Consider the following 14,238-nt stretch of genomic DNA (forward strand, 5'->3'; position numbering starts at 1 on the left):
TCGAGACCCAAAAGAGACTCCAGCTTGTCACCCAAGCTGGAGTGCAGTCACATGACCACAGCTCACTGCAGCCTTGACCTTCCAGACTCAAGCAATCCTCACCTCAGCCTCCCGAGTAGCTGGGACTACAGGTGTGTGCCACCACACCCAGCTAATTTTTTAACTTTTTTTTAGAGACAGAGTCTCACCATGTTTCCCAGGCTGATCCTGAACTACTGGACTCAAGCAATCTGCCTGCTTCAGCCTCCCAAAGTGCTGGGATTTCAGGTGTAAGTCACCATACCCAGCCAAAAGAAAATTCTTAATATTGAAGTATATGAACTTTGTATTTGACTCAAAAGTTTTTTTTTTTTTTAAAGCAAAAGAAAAGAAAGGGAAAAATAAGAGTTATAAAGAACTACTTTTCTAAAAAATAGCATCCTATAAGCAAACATCTAGCAAATATAATCAAGAAAAAAAGAAGAAACACAAAATGTAAGAAATGAGAAATTGGAATAGGAACAACAGAAGTCAAAATTTGGCCAAAAAAGGCCAGGTGCAGTGGCTCATGCCTATAATCCCAACACTTTGGAAGGCTGATGGGAGGATCCGTTGAGGCCAGGAGCTCAAGACCAGCCTGGGCAACATGGTAAGACCCTGTCTCTACCAAAAAGAGAAAAAAAAAATTAATCAAGTATATAATCTTTGCTTGCATCCCTCAAAATATATTAAAAGGGACTTGTTTATACCCAGAGAGACCAACCCTTCCTCAAATCCCTTTCTTTTCCCCAAATCTCTCAGAGCACTCCAAAGCTCCCACTTCCCAGGTGCCTCAAAGTCTGCCCCAAATATTCACCTCACATATATTTTTTAGTCCTTCTCCCCCTTCTCTCTTCACTATGTAGCTTGGTTTAGCTTCAGTAACTTTTTTGTTTTCTTTCCACTTCTCCCATTACTTGATTTCTCTAACACAAAGGATATTCTGGGAACAGATCCAATAAGCCAAAATTCTAACCATTCTTCTCACTTTCCATCTTTTCTTCCCCTTTTCCTGATACTTTTGTCAAAATCTGGGGACAAGGCCAAATACATAAATCAATCTATAAATCTTATTCCCCAAACCCATCCCATCATAAATGTTTCAGAGTCAAAGTCAACACTGAAAGAGAAGCCCTAGGGAACCAAGAGGATTCACCCCCAGAATTCAAGGTGGTTCAGTATTTGGAAACCTAACATAACATTTCATATCAACATAACTTACAAGAGAAATCATGGGATCTCAATGGATGGTGAAAGGTATTTGTAAGTACAAACAGAAAGTTGCTATGGATGGCAATCTTGAATAACTAAAATGTAGTTGGTGTCTCGCAGACATCGAGGTTAGGGCCAAACAGAGAAAAAGCCACTATTTTTCTAGATCTAGTGTTAGGAATATCAGATCCATCAGATCAGAAGAATTATCTTCATGTGTGTCATTCTCAGACTCAAGCAAATTTGGCCTTGTAGGATGCCTGTCTCTGGAGGGCCACAGAACACTCGAATGGAACTAGCATTATTTGTAAAATAAATTATTAGCCACTTTTTGTTTTATCAGCTATTAATATAAATAATTGAATGTTGATTACATTCCTTTGTGACCTATCACTTTTTAAAAATAAAATTTGAGGCTTTTTTCACACTCCCAAATATGTATTCACTGTAGCTAGTTTAGAAGCATGCACAACAATATAACACAATTTAAATTACCCACATTCTTACCACCAAGAGAGGACCGCTAATTAACGTTTTAGTATATTCTCTCTCAGCATGAAGTTGGGAATGCAAGCACTCTTGATGTTTAATTAGGACATAAGTTGGTTGCTGATGTTATAACAATCACTTCTATGTTTCAAATCCCTCAGTGGAACATCAGAGGCTACTAGAATCAAGAGTTCTCACAGATTCTCCAGGCAAGAGATTAAACTTTGCCCCAAAGCACCGGAGAGATTAGATGCCTAGTGGTAGCAGAGTGACTTTCTGTGTGTAGTTTGGAAAAAAGGACTGCCAGTTGGTTCAAAATAATTAGAGTCTAGGGGACACACACACACACACACACACACACACACACACCCCAGCTGAGAAGATGTGCCCTAGGAAATCCAAGGATTATTGATCTTGGGGGTGCTTCCCTTGAAATTACATTCAAAACATATAGGAAAGGGGCTATCGTCTTCACCAAATTCTGGATCTATGACTCCCTCAAAACGTCAAGACCCCTGGTATATAAAGTCCTTTTCGATTTTAATATTCTGGTACTATTTGGCATTGGAACTTTTATTCTGCCTGCTTAAAAGACACAAGGCTTGGAAGAGCTGGAAGACAGATGAGGCTCGGTTCTTCTATCAAAAGGAGGTTTGCTGGGAAGCTGGCCCATGGAAAATGCAAACACAGCCCTTTACCTTCTCTGTATATTAACCATCCTGCTTTGACAGTGCTTCCTCTAATATCTGACCCCCAGCGACTTAGCAATTGTCGACATAAAAATGATGCCATTTTTGAAGAATATGCCCAAAACACGTGTCTGCTTCCAGTGCTACTCCCAGGTATTCTTGCGACGAGAACAACACTCACTAACTTGGGGTCAAATTAAGAAAATTTGCCAGCATATTTTAAATGCCTACCATGCATTTGACATGCCCCAAGGTCCACTTCATGAGTGCCAGAATCAGGCTTCAACCTTGGCTCTAGCCAACTTATTTTTTTTTTAAATAGAATGTTTTTGGGGGTTTGTTTGTAGAGTCTTGCTCTGTCACCCAGGCTGGAGTGTAACGGTGCAATCTCAGCTCACAGTAACTAACCTCTGTCTCCTAGGTTGAAGCAATTCTTGTGCCTTAGCCTCCCAAGTGGCTGGGATTACAGGTGCATGCCACCACACCTGGCTAATTTTTGGCTAATTTTTGTATTTTTGGTGGAGACAGGGTTTTGCCATGTTGGCTAGGAGGGGCTAGGCTGTTCTCGAACTCCTGACCTCAAATGATCCACCAGCCTCAGCCTCCCGATTATTATAGGCATGAGCCACCGCACCCAGCTTCCAGCCAACTTTAGAGTCCATTTCACCTCTCAGCCAAACAGCCTCCCAATCAATCGTGTATGTTTTGTATTTTGACCCACACACTGGTTTTCCCTCAAACTTCTATCTTAATTAGGAGATACGTTACACACACATCGGTCTTATTTTAAAAGCCCCTTATATTGTTTTGAAGCATTGGTTCTGAAACATAAGATATATAAAAGGGCTTCAAAAACAGCTTTGTCTTGTAAAAGACAATTAAAAATTTGTTGTTCAAATGCTGCCATCTGGTGGTCACACATGGATAAGCCCCGAAAATAGACCATTCGTAGAAAAGATACGGAAAACTCCAATCCCTAATCACTTGCTTTGTTAGCAAAGATTTGGAACATTCTGTGGAAAAATATTAACATGCTTATGTTCCACTAATTCTAACCTGTAAGATATACTTTTTTCCCATAAACAATGGCAGCAAGATGTTTATCAGAATGTTTCCAAAGTCCTATGAAGGAAAAATGAAGAAGGCAAGAAAAAATGTTTAAATTTTAAAAATTAAAGATCAACACCTGTGAAAAGAAGGGACTTTTAAAAAAATAAAAATAAAATAAAAACTGTTTCTAAGGGCAAAGATGCAGACTCACTGAACAACATGCTTGCGAATCAAATTCAGATGTCACAGAAAAAGTTGTGTTTTCTACATCCATTCCAAGTGTATTCATACAGGTGTCATTCACTCAATGAAATTTTATTGGAAGCCTGTTTTGTTCCACACTCTTCTAATCTCATTGGACACATGATGGAGAACCAAAAAACCTACCTTTCCTAGAGAACCTCATGAGAAACAGGGACCCCACACGGTAAGATTGTATAGTTGCACCCTATATGGCCCTCAGTCTCAAGTGAGTGTGAGCTAAAAGCTTCTGCTTGCAGGGGGTGCCTTTTCTCATTCACATAAAGGGGACATAGAGGCTTTGAGCTACTGCAGGGATGTGGGGGATTCAGATACCTACTGGGGCCTCCCTCCCACATCTTGGGTCTCTTTCCTAATGCTTGGCCAGCTGGAAGGACCACATTTTAGTATTTGACCTGTTGACCCTCTTGCTTTGACATGAACATCTTCCACTTTACGGGTTCTCGAAAGCAAGTTTCCAGTTCCTAGTCTCTGAGCAATGTATTTGTAACCTAGGGAATGCCTGTGATTGTGGAAATACTGTCGATAGTAGATAAGAATTCAGCTCCTCAACTGGCTCTTCAGACATCCCCAGATGCCCCCTCCTCTGCCCTGGGCCCAGCCACCTACCTCCAGAATGCAGCTGGGGAAAGAGCCACAAAGGCTGGTGGTCTGGTGACCCAGGGCATGGAGGTGCCTCTGGACCCTGGCAACTCCAATCAGCATTGTAAGAGGACCTCCTACAGTTTCTGGAGAAGATTCTACAAAAGGTCCTTGGCCACTAACTAATTCTTCAGTGTGAATAAATGATAGTTTTTTTCTCCAATAAATGTCAAACAGTACAAGTTGGGGGTGGGAGCAGTGGGTTGTGTCAGCTTTCAACTTGTGCCAGAACTACAATGCTTTTTCTTGGTTGGTAAAATATTTTTTTAAAAAAGAAAAAGCCTGGCGCAATGGCTCATGCCTGTAATCCCAGCACTTTGAGAAGCCGAGGTGGGAAGATCACTTGAGCTCAGGAGTTTGAGACCAGCTTGGCCAACATGGTAAAACTTAATCTCTATTAAAAATACAAAACTTAGCCAGGCATGGTGGTGGGCGCCTAGTCCTCCACAGTGACCTGAGACCCCTCCTGTACATCCCAGATGCATGGTGATGAATCTTTTCTCTTGAGATTCTTAAACTAGGGTCCATAGACCCTATGGAAGCACTTCAGTGGCTCCATAAACTCCCTGGTAACACATACAAAATGTGTAAATATTCACAATGCTGAAGAGCAGGTTTCACAGCTTTCATCACATTTTTAAAAATTAGTCTGTGGTAGAATCTTCAGAGTCCTGCGAAAGTCTCCCTCCGAGTTGGAGTTGTTGGAAGCAGAGGGAAACAGTCAGGCCAACAATGACAGATGAGTCCTGAATCTCTGATATCCAGCCATGTCCAGTCTGTGTGACTATCAGATGCCAGGCTCTAGAAAATGTCCCTGAATCTGAAGACATCCTTAACGACCACCTGAAGTATGATCTGGTCCCTACAAGGACCATTTGTACCTGGGTATCTCAGATAGACCCAGAGAAGGAAAAATACACTCTGAGCCTAAGGCTGGCAGTGTTCATTACAGGTCCCAGATCAAGCCACTGGACTGATCTCTGGGCATGAAGAGGGAATGGGAGCCACTGAGGGGAAGTCATCTCCAGACCTGGCTCCTAAGAGCCTGGGGCCAAAGGAGCTCTGCCAAACTCCTGAAGAACCCTGTAATGAGGGACTCCCCTTCAGCTAATGCCGGAGGTCTCCCCGGACTCTGAAATAACCTTGAAACAGCAGAGGGAAGGCAGACCTATGACAGGCCCAGGCAGCTAACCAGAAAATGTTATTTGTGTCCTGGCAGGACACAGCCAAATCCGTAAGCTTCAGAAATGCAAGGTGCTTTGAAGCCAAAGGTTCATTTATATTGTGGTTCTGAAACCTCAATAAAATAAAGTTCACCCTGAATGGTTTAAAATGAAGATTCCTAGGCCCTCAGGATTGTGATTCAGTAATTCTTGGGTAAAGCCCAAGTGCTTACATTTTTTAAAAGGTAAACTAGTAATTCTGATCTAAGGAGTACATGGAGTATGTATTCATAAAGTTTCCAGCAGCAGTAAGGATTCAGATGCAGAGAGGCATGGATCAGGTGAATCCTCCTTCCCAGCCTCCAATGAGATAAAAGCAGAGGCTTCCAGTTAACATTTATTGAGTCCTTCTCCGTGCCAGATACTATGCTAAACCCTTTACATAGATTATTTAATCCTTATAACTCAACTCTGTTATGTCCATTTACATATGTGAATTCTGAAGTTCAGAGAAAATAAGTAACTTGCCTAAGATCCCTCAGCTCTGAGTAGCAAAGCTAGGATTGGGACCCAGGTCTGAATCCAGAGCCTGTTCTTAACTAATACGCGTATGATTTTTTCTTTTTTTTTTCTTTTTTTTTTTTTTTTTGAGATGGGGTCTCAGGCCGGGCGCAGTGGCTCAAGCCTGTAATCCCAGCACTTTGGGAGGCCGAGACGGGCAGATCACGAGGTCAGGAGATCGAGACCATCCTGGCTAACACGGTGAAACCCCGTCTCTACTAAAAAATACAAAAAACTAGCCGGGCGAGGTGGTGGGCGCCTGTAGTCCCAGCTACTCGGGAGGCTGAGGCAGGAGAATGGCGTGAACCTGGGAGGCGGAGCTTGCAGTGAGCTGAGATCCGGCCACTACACTCCAGCCTGGGAGACAGAGTGAGACTCCGTCTCAAAAAAAAAAAAAAAAAAGAGATGGAGTCTCACTCAGTCACCCAGGTTGGAGTGCAGTGGTGCGATCTCAGCTCACTGCAAGCTATGCCTCCTGGGTTCACACCATTCTCCTGCCTCAGCCTCCCAAGTAGCTGGGACTACAGGCGTCTGCCACCACACCTGGCTAATTTTTTTTTTTTTTTTTTTATTGTATTTTTAGTAGAGACAGGGTTTCACTGTGTTAGCCAGGATGGTCTCGATCTCCTGACCTTGTGATCCGCCCGCCTCGGCCTCCCAAAGTGCTGGGATTACAGGCGTGAGCCACCATGCCCAACCAATTTTCAAAAGTTTCTGTGCCTGCTACCTGATGACTGCAAAGAAAAGGCCACATGCCCTCTGCAGCTGGGTTGGGGAAGAACCTCCAGGAGCCACAGTTTATGTAGACAACCACCTCAGGAGAGGAAACAGACAATCGAGCAGGCCCACAGGTCCAGCATCAAGCCAGATAGAAGAACTGTGGATGGATGGACTAATGACGTTAAGGATTACAATCCTGGAGTGCAGAAGGAGCAGAGAAAAGAGATGAAAGACGTTGGGTAGTGAGAGATGGACAAAAAGGGCTAAAGGAACTGGCTGATCTCAGGGAAATCAATGAAATGCCACGGAAAGCTTTTGATCAGCACAGGTCCAAGGCCCCTGGGTTCTATGGCTTCTGCTGTTAGTCTTGCATTTATACTGTTCAACTGATCGGAAAAATAATGAGTTGAGGCATCAGAATCAATACCAAATTTGGATGGTGCCCAGGACCCATTATAGAATATGAGATCCTCATCCATTAAAGGGGCATAACAATAGCACCTAACCTCACAGAGTTATGTACAGAGAGAATTCAATGAGATCATTTGAGTAAAGTGTTTAGCATAATGCAGGACACATAGGAGTTAGACAAATGTAAGCGGCTATGATCATTAATTATATAATTCTTACTATATCCATGCTAAGTAACCACTGTGGCATCTTGTTTGTTTGCGAAAGACTTTGAGGTCAAATGTCTCTATGGACTGTGGCTTTTTCTCTCCAGAAGACGCTTTGGTTAAGGGTGTTTACTTTTTTCTCACAACTTGAGTGAAAAGTCCCACCCCCAAAGATATCCACAATTTGATCAAAAACAACTTTTTAGCTTTCCCTTCACCTTTAGTTTAATATTATCCCAAAAAACAACTGAATACAACTGTTTTATCCAAATTTGTTCTCAAGGAAAAATAAAGTAGTGGCTCTGTGCAACTTTTTCATTCACCAACCACCTTTTCATGCATTAGAGCCTATGCTGTGATTGTCAGCTGAACTTCAATAGTTTCCACCTACTTAAGAGAGATGCCTCAAACAAATTAACTTTATTTTCAGACAACAGGTCCAAAACGACTTCACAGGTGAATCATGACGAACATGTGGCTGTTTCCTCACAGCCAGGAACCCTTGATATTAGAAGAAAACTCCAACCCCCCACACCCTCATCTAGCCTCTTTGCTCACAGTGAAGAACTGATGAGACAGAATTCCTGAGAAGCGAACATTTAGGTAATCTAAGATAGAAGGGAATGGAAGGACTGGACAAAGTAAGCCTCCCCATGAAGGAAGGGAAAAGAATAATATTACATAACAGACTAACAGAAAACAAGACCCATCAGTATCTTTAGGATGAACAAGAGGCCACTCTAGGTGCTCTGATTAAAGGGTGTCCATGCCTACAGAGGTGGAGGATAAATCTAAGAAACATAAATTTATAACCAGCCCACTGCTTTCATATTCTCCCTTAGGTCAGTGTGAACATAGCTTTGCTCCCAATGGTCAGACCTGACATGGGTCCTGAAGATGGTGAGTCAGGTATATCCCAGCCACCCTCACCAGAGAATATATCTATGACAAACCCCAATTCCTAATCCTGAACTACTTCGAGCGACTCTACATTGTGGCCACTCAATAACAGAATAAACTCTGTGAAAAAGCTGCATGTTTTCATTTAGGAAATGAGTTGAAGTTTACAAGCAACCCAGAATAGATGCCAGCAGTTTGCTCCAGTGGGCCACACCGCAGCAGCAGCTCAGGCCCTGCAGAATCACTGTGTCCAGTGCTTCCTGAGATGTTCTTTCAGCTGAGGAATGGAAGGCAGCAGCTGCTGGCACTCATGACAACGAAGGGGCAGCTTCAAGAGCTCAGGCATCCCATCTCGGATAGTCACTCTACCAGCCTCTTGTACCATCTCGATCACAGCTGCAGGCAAGGAAGAAAAGTCAAATCCCAGCTACTCTGGAAAACCAATATGAGATACCAAAAATAAAATAAAATAAAAAACATGACTCCAATCAGTATGCCAGGCCAGGTATTCTAAAGCTCAGTAAGTTTAGTTTAGACTTCCCTCAGGCAAAATGAGCTTAATCAGATTATAAATAGGAGCAATCGACCTTTGAAATAATACACTCCTTCAGGACACACTCCAGGCAATCCATATTACTTTGTCAAGAGCTCATCACAGTGCTTTACCTCTAGTTGGCCCTTGGTAAATGCCAGCTGCCATTGTGAACACCCCAGCAATGCTTAAGCTCTTACACATCAGGAAAGCATTTCCTGGTGTGTAAGAAAGCATTACACACCAGGAAATGCTTTCTTCTACATATACACAGCCTTCCCCCTGCTATTTCACCACTCCTGACTGGAAGCAGCCCTGAAGCTCATACCCAACTGATGGCAGAAGAGACAAAGAATTGTCCACAGTTTTCTTATCCATGAACTCCACTAATCCTCACGGCAGCCTTTAAGTCCCCTGTTGTCACAATAAAACACTGACCCTGACATAATAGCTTTCTAGGTCCCCCAAGAAGACAACTCACAGCAAAGTGGCAATAATACTACAATCCAAATAATCCAGTTTCTTTTCACGGGGCTTGCTTTTTTTTTTTTTTTTTTTTTTTGAGACAAAGTCTCGCTCTGTCACCCAGGCTGGAGTGCAGTGGCCGGATCTCAGCTCACTGCAAGCTCCGCCTCCCGGGTTTACACCATTCTCCTGCCTCAGCCTTCCGAGTATCTGGGACTACAGGCGCCCACCACCTCGCCCGGCTAGTTTTTTGTATTTTTTAGTAGAGACGTGTTAGCCAGGATGGTCTCGTGTTAGCCAGGATGGTCTTTCACCGTGTTACCCAGGATGGTCTCGATCTCCTGACCTCGTGATCCGCCCGTCTCGGCCTCCCAAAGTGCTGGGATTACAGGCTTGAGCCACCGCGCCTGGCACAGGGCTCGCTTTGTAGGGAACACAAAGTTGTACATAGGTTTTTGAGGTCAGGTTGTTATTCAGGGAAACAACCAAATTAAATATAAGAACAGCTCAGAAAACGAAACAAATGTGAAAACCAAGCAACACTGTTTACCTTGTGATTCTAGGAAGTATTCTGTATTGAAAGAATTCCAATGTTTTTTGTTTTTAAGGCAAGGAGAATCAAAATCCTGGCTGATCACATGAAGATGTACATGGCTAGTTGAAAGAAAAAAAAACTGAGCATTAAACTCTTTAACAACTATGGCTTAATCAAAAGGACAAAGAGTATGAGTACATTGTATTCATACTCTTTGAATATTCATACTATTGAATTGATAGTATGTCCATTTAATTCAATTGATTCATTCATTTACTTAAGAATATTTAACGCTCAATAAGTAGGTACTATGGCCAATAACTAGGTACAGGCACTGAGACTTTAGCAAGAAACAAAATGGGAAAAGCCTCTGTCCTTATAGAAATTGTATGCTAATGAGGAAAGACAAATAATAAGCAAACAACAACAAAAACTTAAAGAATTAACATTGCCAAGAAAAAATAAGGAAAATGGGATAGAGTGCCCGGGAGTAGAAGCTGCCTCTTTAGTTAACAGTGTTCAGGGAAAGCATCTCCCAGGAAGTGATTTGAACTGAGACAGCAGCCAGGCAAGCAAGGTCTGTGGGAAGAGTGTCTCAGAAAGTGAGGAGGCCAAGAGCAGGGACCCTGAGATGAGGAAAAGCTCAGTGCAACCAAGAAACAGAAAAAAGGTAATATGGCCCAAATGTATGGCCTGAATTGTTGCAGCCAAGCAGCAGACACGAGGCAGAAGCCAGGTCATAAAGGCTCTTAAAGGCCAACAAGGGGTTTGCATTCTATTCTGAATCTACTGGGAAGCTCTTGAAGGATTTTCAGCCAAAGAGTGCTATTATCTGATTTATATATATATTTTTAACAACAAAAAATTTGAATCACAAATTTTAAAGTGGACCACAATTTAAAAGTGGGCCTATTTTAATTTTATTATTCTTAAATTCATTCTTTTGAAAATGCGACCAGGTGCGATGGCTCACGCCTGTAATCCCAGCACTTTGGGAGGCCGAGGCAGGTAGATCGCTTGCGGTCAGGAGTTCAAGACCAGCCTGACCAACATGGTGAAACTAACTACTAAAAATACAAAAAACTAACTGGGCGTGGCGGCAGGCACCTGTAATCCCAGCTACTCAGGAGGCTGAGGCAGGAGAATCACTTGAACCTAGGAGGCGGAGGTTGCAGTGAGCTGAGATCGTGCCGTTGCACTCCAACCTGGGTGACAAAGTTACACTCCGTCTCAAAAAAAAAGAAAAAAGAAAATGCACTTTATTTTTGGAATGATAAAAGATTTCACTATGAACTGACAAAGTAGAGGTGGGCTGATACTGGTAGGTCAATTCTTCATGTAGATATTCAAATGTTGTTTTCTGTATTACATCAAAATGATTTGCAACAGGAAACTGGAAAAGGGGAGCAAAGCAGACTGCAAAGCATATACTGAGGTCTTTCCATAGGTATCTGATAGAATGCAGATTCAGCACAACAAAACGTAGACTTTGCAGCAGTGGCCGGTAAGTGTACTGCAAGTGTACCCTAAGAACCTATATAAAAACCATTTTTTTCTTATTCCTAACAGAAAAACAAATTTTGTTTTGTTTAAACAATAAAATGTAATGGAAAGATCTGTATTATAAAACTACTTGCTATAACCATCAGAACACCGCATGTTCTCACTCATATGGGGGAACTGAACAATGAGATCACTTGGACACACGGTGGGGAACATCACATACCGGGGCCTGTCGGTGGGGTGGGGGGCTCGGGGAGGGATAGCATTAGGAGAAATACCTAATGTAAATGATGAGTTGATGGGTGCAGCAAACCAACATGGCACATGTATACCTATGTATTAAACCTGCATGTTGTGCACATGTACCCTAGAACTTAAGAGTATAATAATAAAAAATAAAAAAAAACTACTTGTTATAGCCCATGTGTTCAGTTTGTTCAACAACCTTATTCACACATGATGAATTACATGAATAGAAAGTCACCAAATAAGGCTCAAGACAAAAAAATTATCTATCAACCTCCATATGAAAAGACCACAGCTTTAATGATTTATACAATCCTTAAGCTTAATACCTGGTCAGTATAGGTTTCCAAATCAAAATCAAGTCATAGGCTGTTTACAATAACTGCATTATACTAACATTTTATTTCCAGTATTTCTTCCCATGAGGGAAAAAAATCATCAGAAGCTTTCACTCTTGAAAAGTCTCCTAAACTAAAACAGTGTTCTTCTCCAAAATGAAAATACAAAGTCAAACAGTAAATAAACAAAGCTAAGCTAATTTCAACAGTCATATTTCCAAAAGTAAAATCTATTAAGTACAATACACTTGCACAAGAAATTACAAGAAATGATTACAGTTACAGATGCAAAATAATATCTAATTATCCCAGTCCTGTGAACATAATTAAAATCAAATTCATACGCTAGTTCAAATATTATGTACAATTTAGATAAGCTGGTCAAGTATTATTTGAATATACACCATATTTGTTAAATCTAAAATCATATTACCTTTTCTCTTCCTTTAATATTTGTAGATACATGCCAATATGGAAAAAAAATGTAATTTCCATTTATGTATTAACAGAGAATTTCTACTGCATATGTTTCAAACTGTTAAAAAAAAAAAAAGTCAAGGTACATTTTCACTTAAGAAAGAGATAAAAATAAATTACCAGAATTTTAATTGATAAAAGTTTCATATCAATTTATAAAAATGACCCAAGCATGTGGCTTGTACCTATAATCCCAGCTACTCAGGAGGCTGAGACAGGTGGATCACTTGAGGTCAGGAGTTCAACATTGGCCTGGGCAACACAGTGAGACCCTCATCTCTAAAAAATTGTTTTAATTAGCCAGGCATGGTGGCGCACCCATAGCCCCAGCTACTCGGGAGGCTGAGGCAAAAGGATACCTGGAGCCTAGGAGTTCAAGGCCGCAGTGAGCTATCATCTTGACACTGTACTCCAGACCGGGAGACAGAGTGAGACTTCCATCTCTTAAAACAAAAGCAAAAACAAAAAATGAGAAAAAAAAATCCATTTATAAAAACGGGGAAAGAAAGCTGGGTGCAGTGGCTCACGCCTGTAATCCTAGCACTTGCGGGGGGGCCAAGGCAGGTGGATCATTTGAGGCCAGGAGTTCAAGACCAGCCTGGCCAATATGACAAAACCCCATCTCTACTAAAAATACAAAAATTAGCTGGGCATGGTGGCGCATGCCTGTAATCCCAGCTACTCAGAGAGCTGAGGCATGAGACTAGCTTGAACCTGGGAGGCAGAGGTTTCAGGGAGCTAAGACTGTGCCACTGAACTCCAGTCTGGGCGACAGAGCGAGACTCTGTCTCAAAAAAAAAAAAAAAAAAAAAAACTGAAACAGATACCATACAATTATCATATGGTCTCCAATATAAGAAGGTATTTAAAGAAGGGGCGTTGGGTCAAAAACAAGGACTAACCCAAGTGTGCTGCTTTAAAAATATAATTTATAGGAAAACTAGTTGCTTGGCCTAGTTTTAAATCTAATTACAAAATCCATCTTTTTTTTGTTTTTTGAAAAGCATAACAAATTTATTTAATCCAAGTTTTATGTGACACAGGAGTCTTCCAAATGAAGATGCAAAGATACAGGGAAAACGATCCATTTTTACACTTGGGTTTGTTGAAAATGAAAAGCCTCTGTAGAACCATTATTCCTTCAAAAGGGTATACAACTTAATGAGAACAGACTGAGTGGGGAAACCCAGCAAGGCCTGTCTGTCCAGATTCTTCTTAACCTCTTTGTGCAGCATTCCTTCTTCCCAGGTATGCGAATGGCAGTCTTATGACCTACTATCAAACAAAGTAGATCAGAGAATTTCTTTATAGCCAGGTCTACACAGAAAAGAAGGTTAGAGTTATGTTTTGGGTTTTTTGGTTGGCTTTGAGGAAGAAAGGTTCTAGTATCTATAACCTGCCTTGAGAAAGAGGAATTATAGTTTCTATGGCTTGCTTAGGGGGAGAATGAGGGGCAAGACACAGGGGGCAGGAGAAGGTCGAGGAGAAGCTTTGCTTCTGAGGCCTTTATTTGGGGTTATCATTTTCTAAGCCCCAACAACCGTATCTGCGAAATGGAAGTGAAGATACCTACTTTACAGGGTTGCTAAGATGACGAAATGAAAGAAATAAAGCTCAAGTGCAATTTCTGATCAATAATAGCTAGCAGATTTTTAAATGAGGTATCACCTGTCCCATAAACATTTATGGTATATATCCTCTTACCTTTAATATCCATGGTGGGGGACAGGAGAGCAGGACAGGAAAAAGCTACAATTCTCCCTTAACTACAAGCCAGATTAGCACTGTTTCTGCTGACTCTACTTTCATGATCCACTTTC

General features: G+C 41.6%; 1 protein-coding gene and 1 pseudogene across 15 annotated transcripts in view; both read right to left on the minus strand.

Annotated features, from left to right (window-relative positions):
* Positions 1 to 6,247: 6,247 nt before the first annotated feature.
* Positions 6,248 to 6,441, minus strand: LOC116270033 (annotated as a pseudogene).
* Positions 6,442 to 7,680: 1,239 nt separating this feature from the next.
* The window catches only part of APTX (aprataxin), a 53,925-nt gene continuing 47,367 nt past the window's right edge, over positions 7,681 to 14,238 (minus strand). For 7 of the 15 annotated variants that reach the window (XM_031654302.1, XM_031654305.1, XM_017949793.2 and 4 more), the window contains 2 exons: positions 9,870 to 9,973; positions 7,814 to 8,718 (listed from right to left, as the gene is read on the minus strand). In XM_031654302.1, the coding sequence (XP_031510162.1) occupies positions 8,564 to 8,718; positions 9,870 to 9,973 (259 nt within the window). In that variant the 3' untranslated portion in view covers positions 7,814 to 8,563. Of the gene's footprint in view, positions 8,719 to 9,869; positions 9,974 to 12,374; positions 12,477 to 13,208; positions 13,694 to 14,238 lie in introns of those variants that run through there. The other 8 variants (XM_021927447.2, XM_021927448.2, XM_021927449.2 and 5 more) reach the window with 8 other exon arrangements.

Source organism: Papio anubis, chromosome 13 (assembly GCF_008728515.1).
Source record: "Papio anubis isolate 15944 chromosome 13, Panubis1.0, whole genome shotgun sequence".
Taxonomy (NCBI): domain Eukaryota; kingdom Metazoa; phylum Chordata; class Mammalia; order Primates; family Cercopithecidae; genus Papio; species Papio anubis.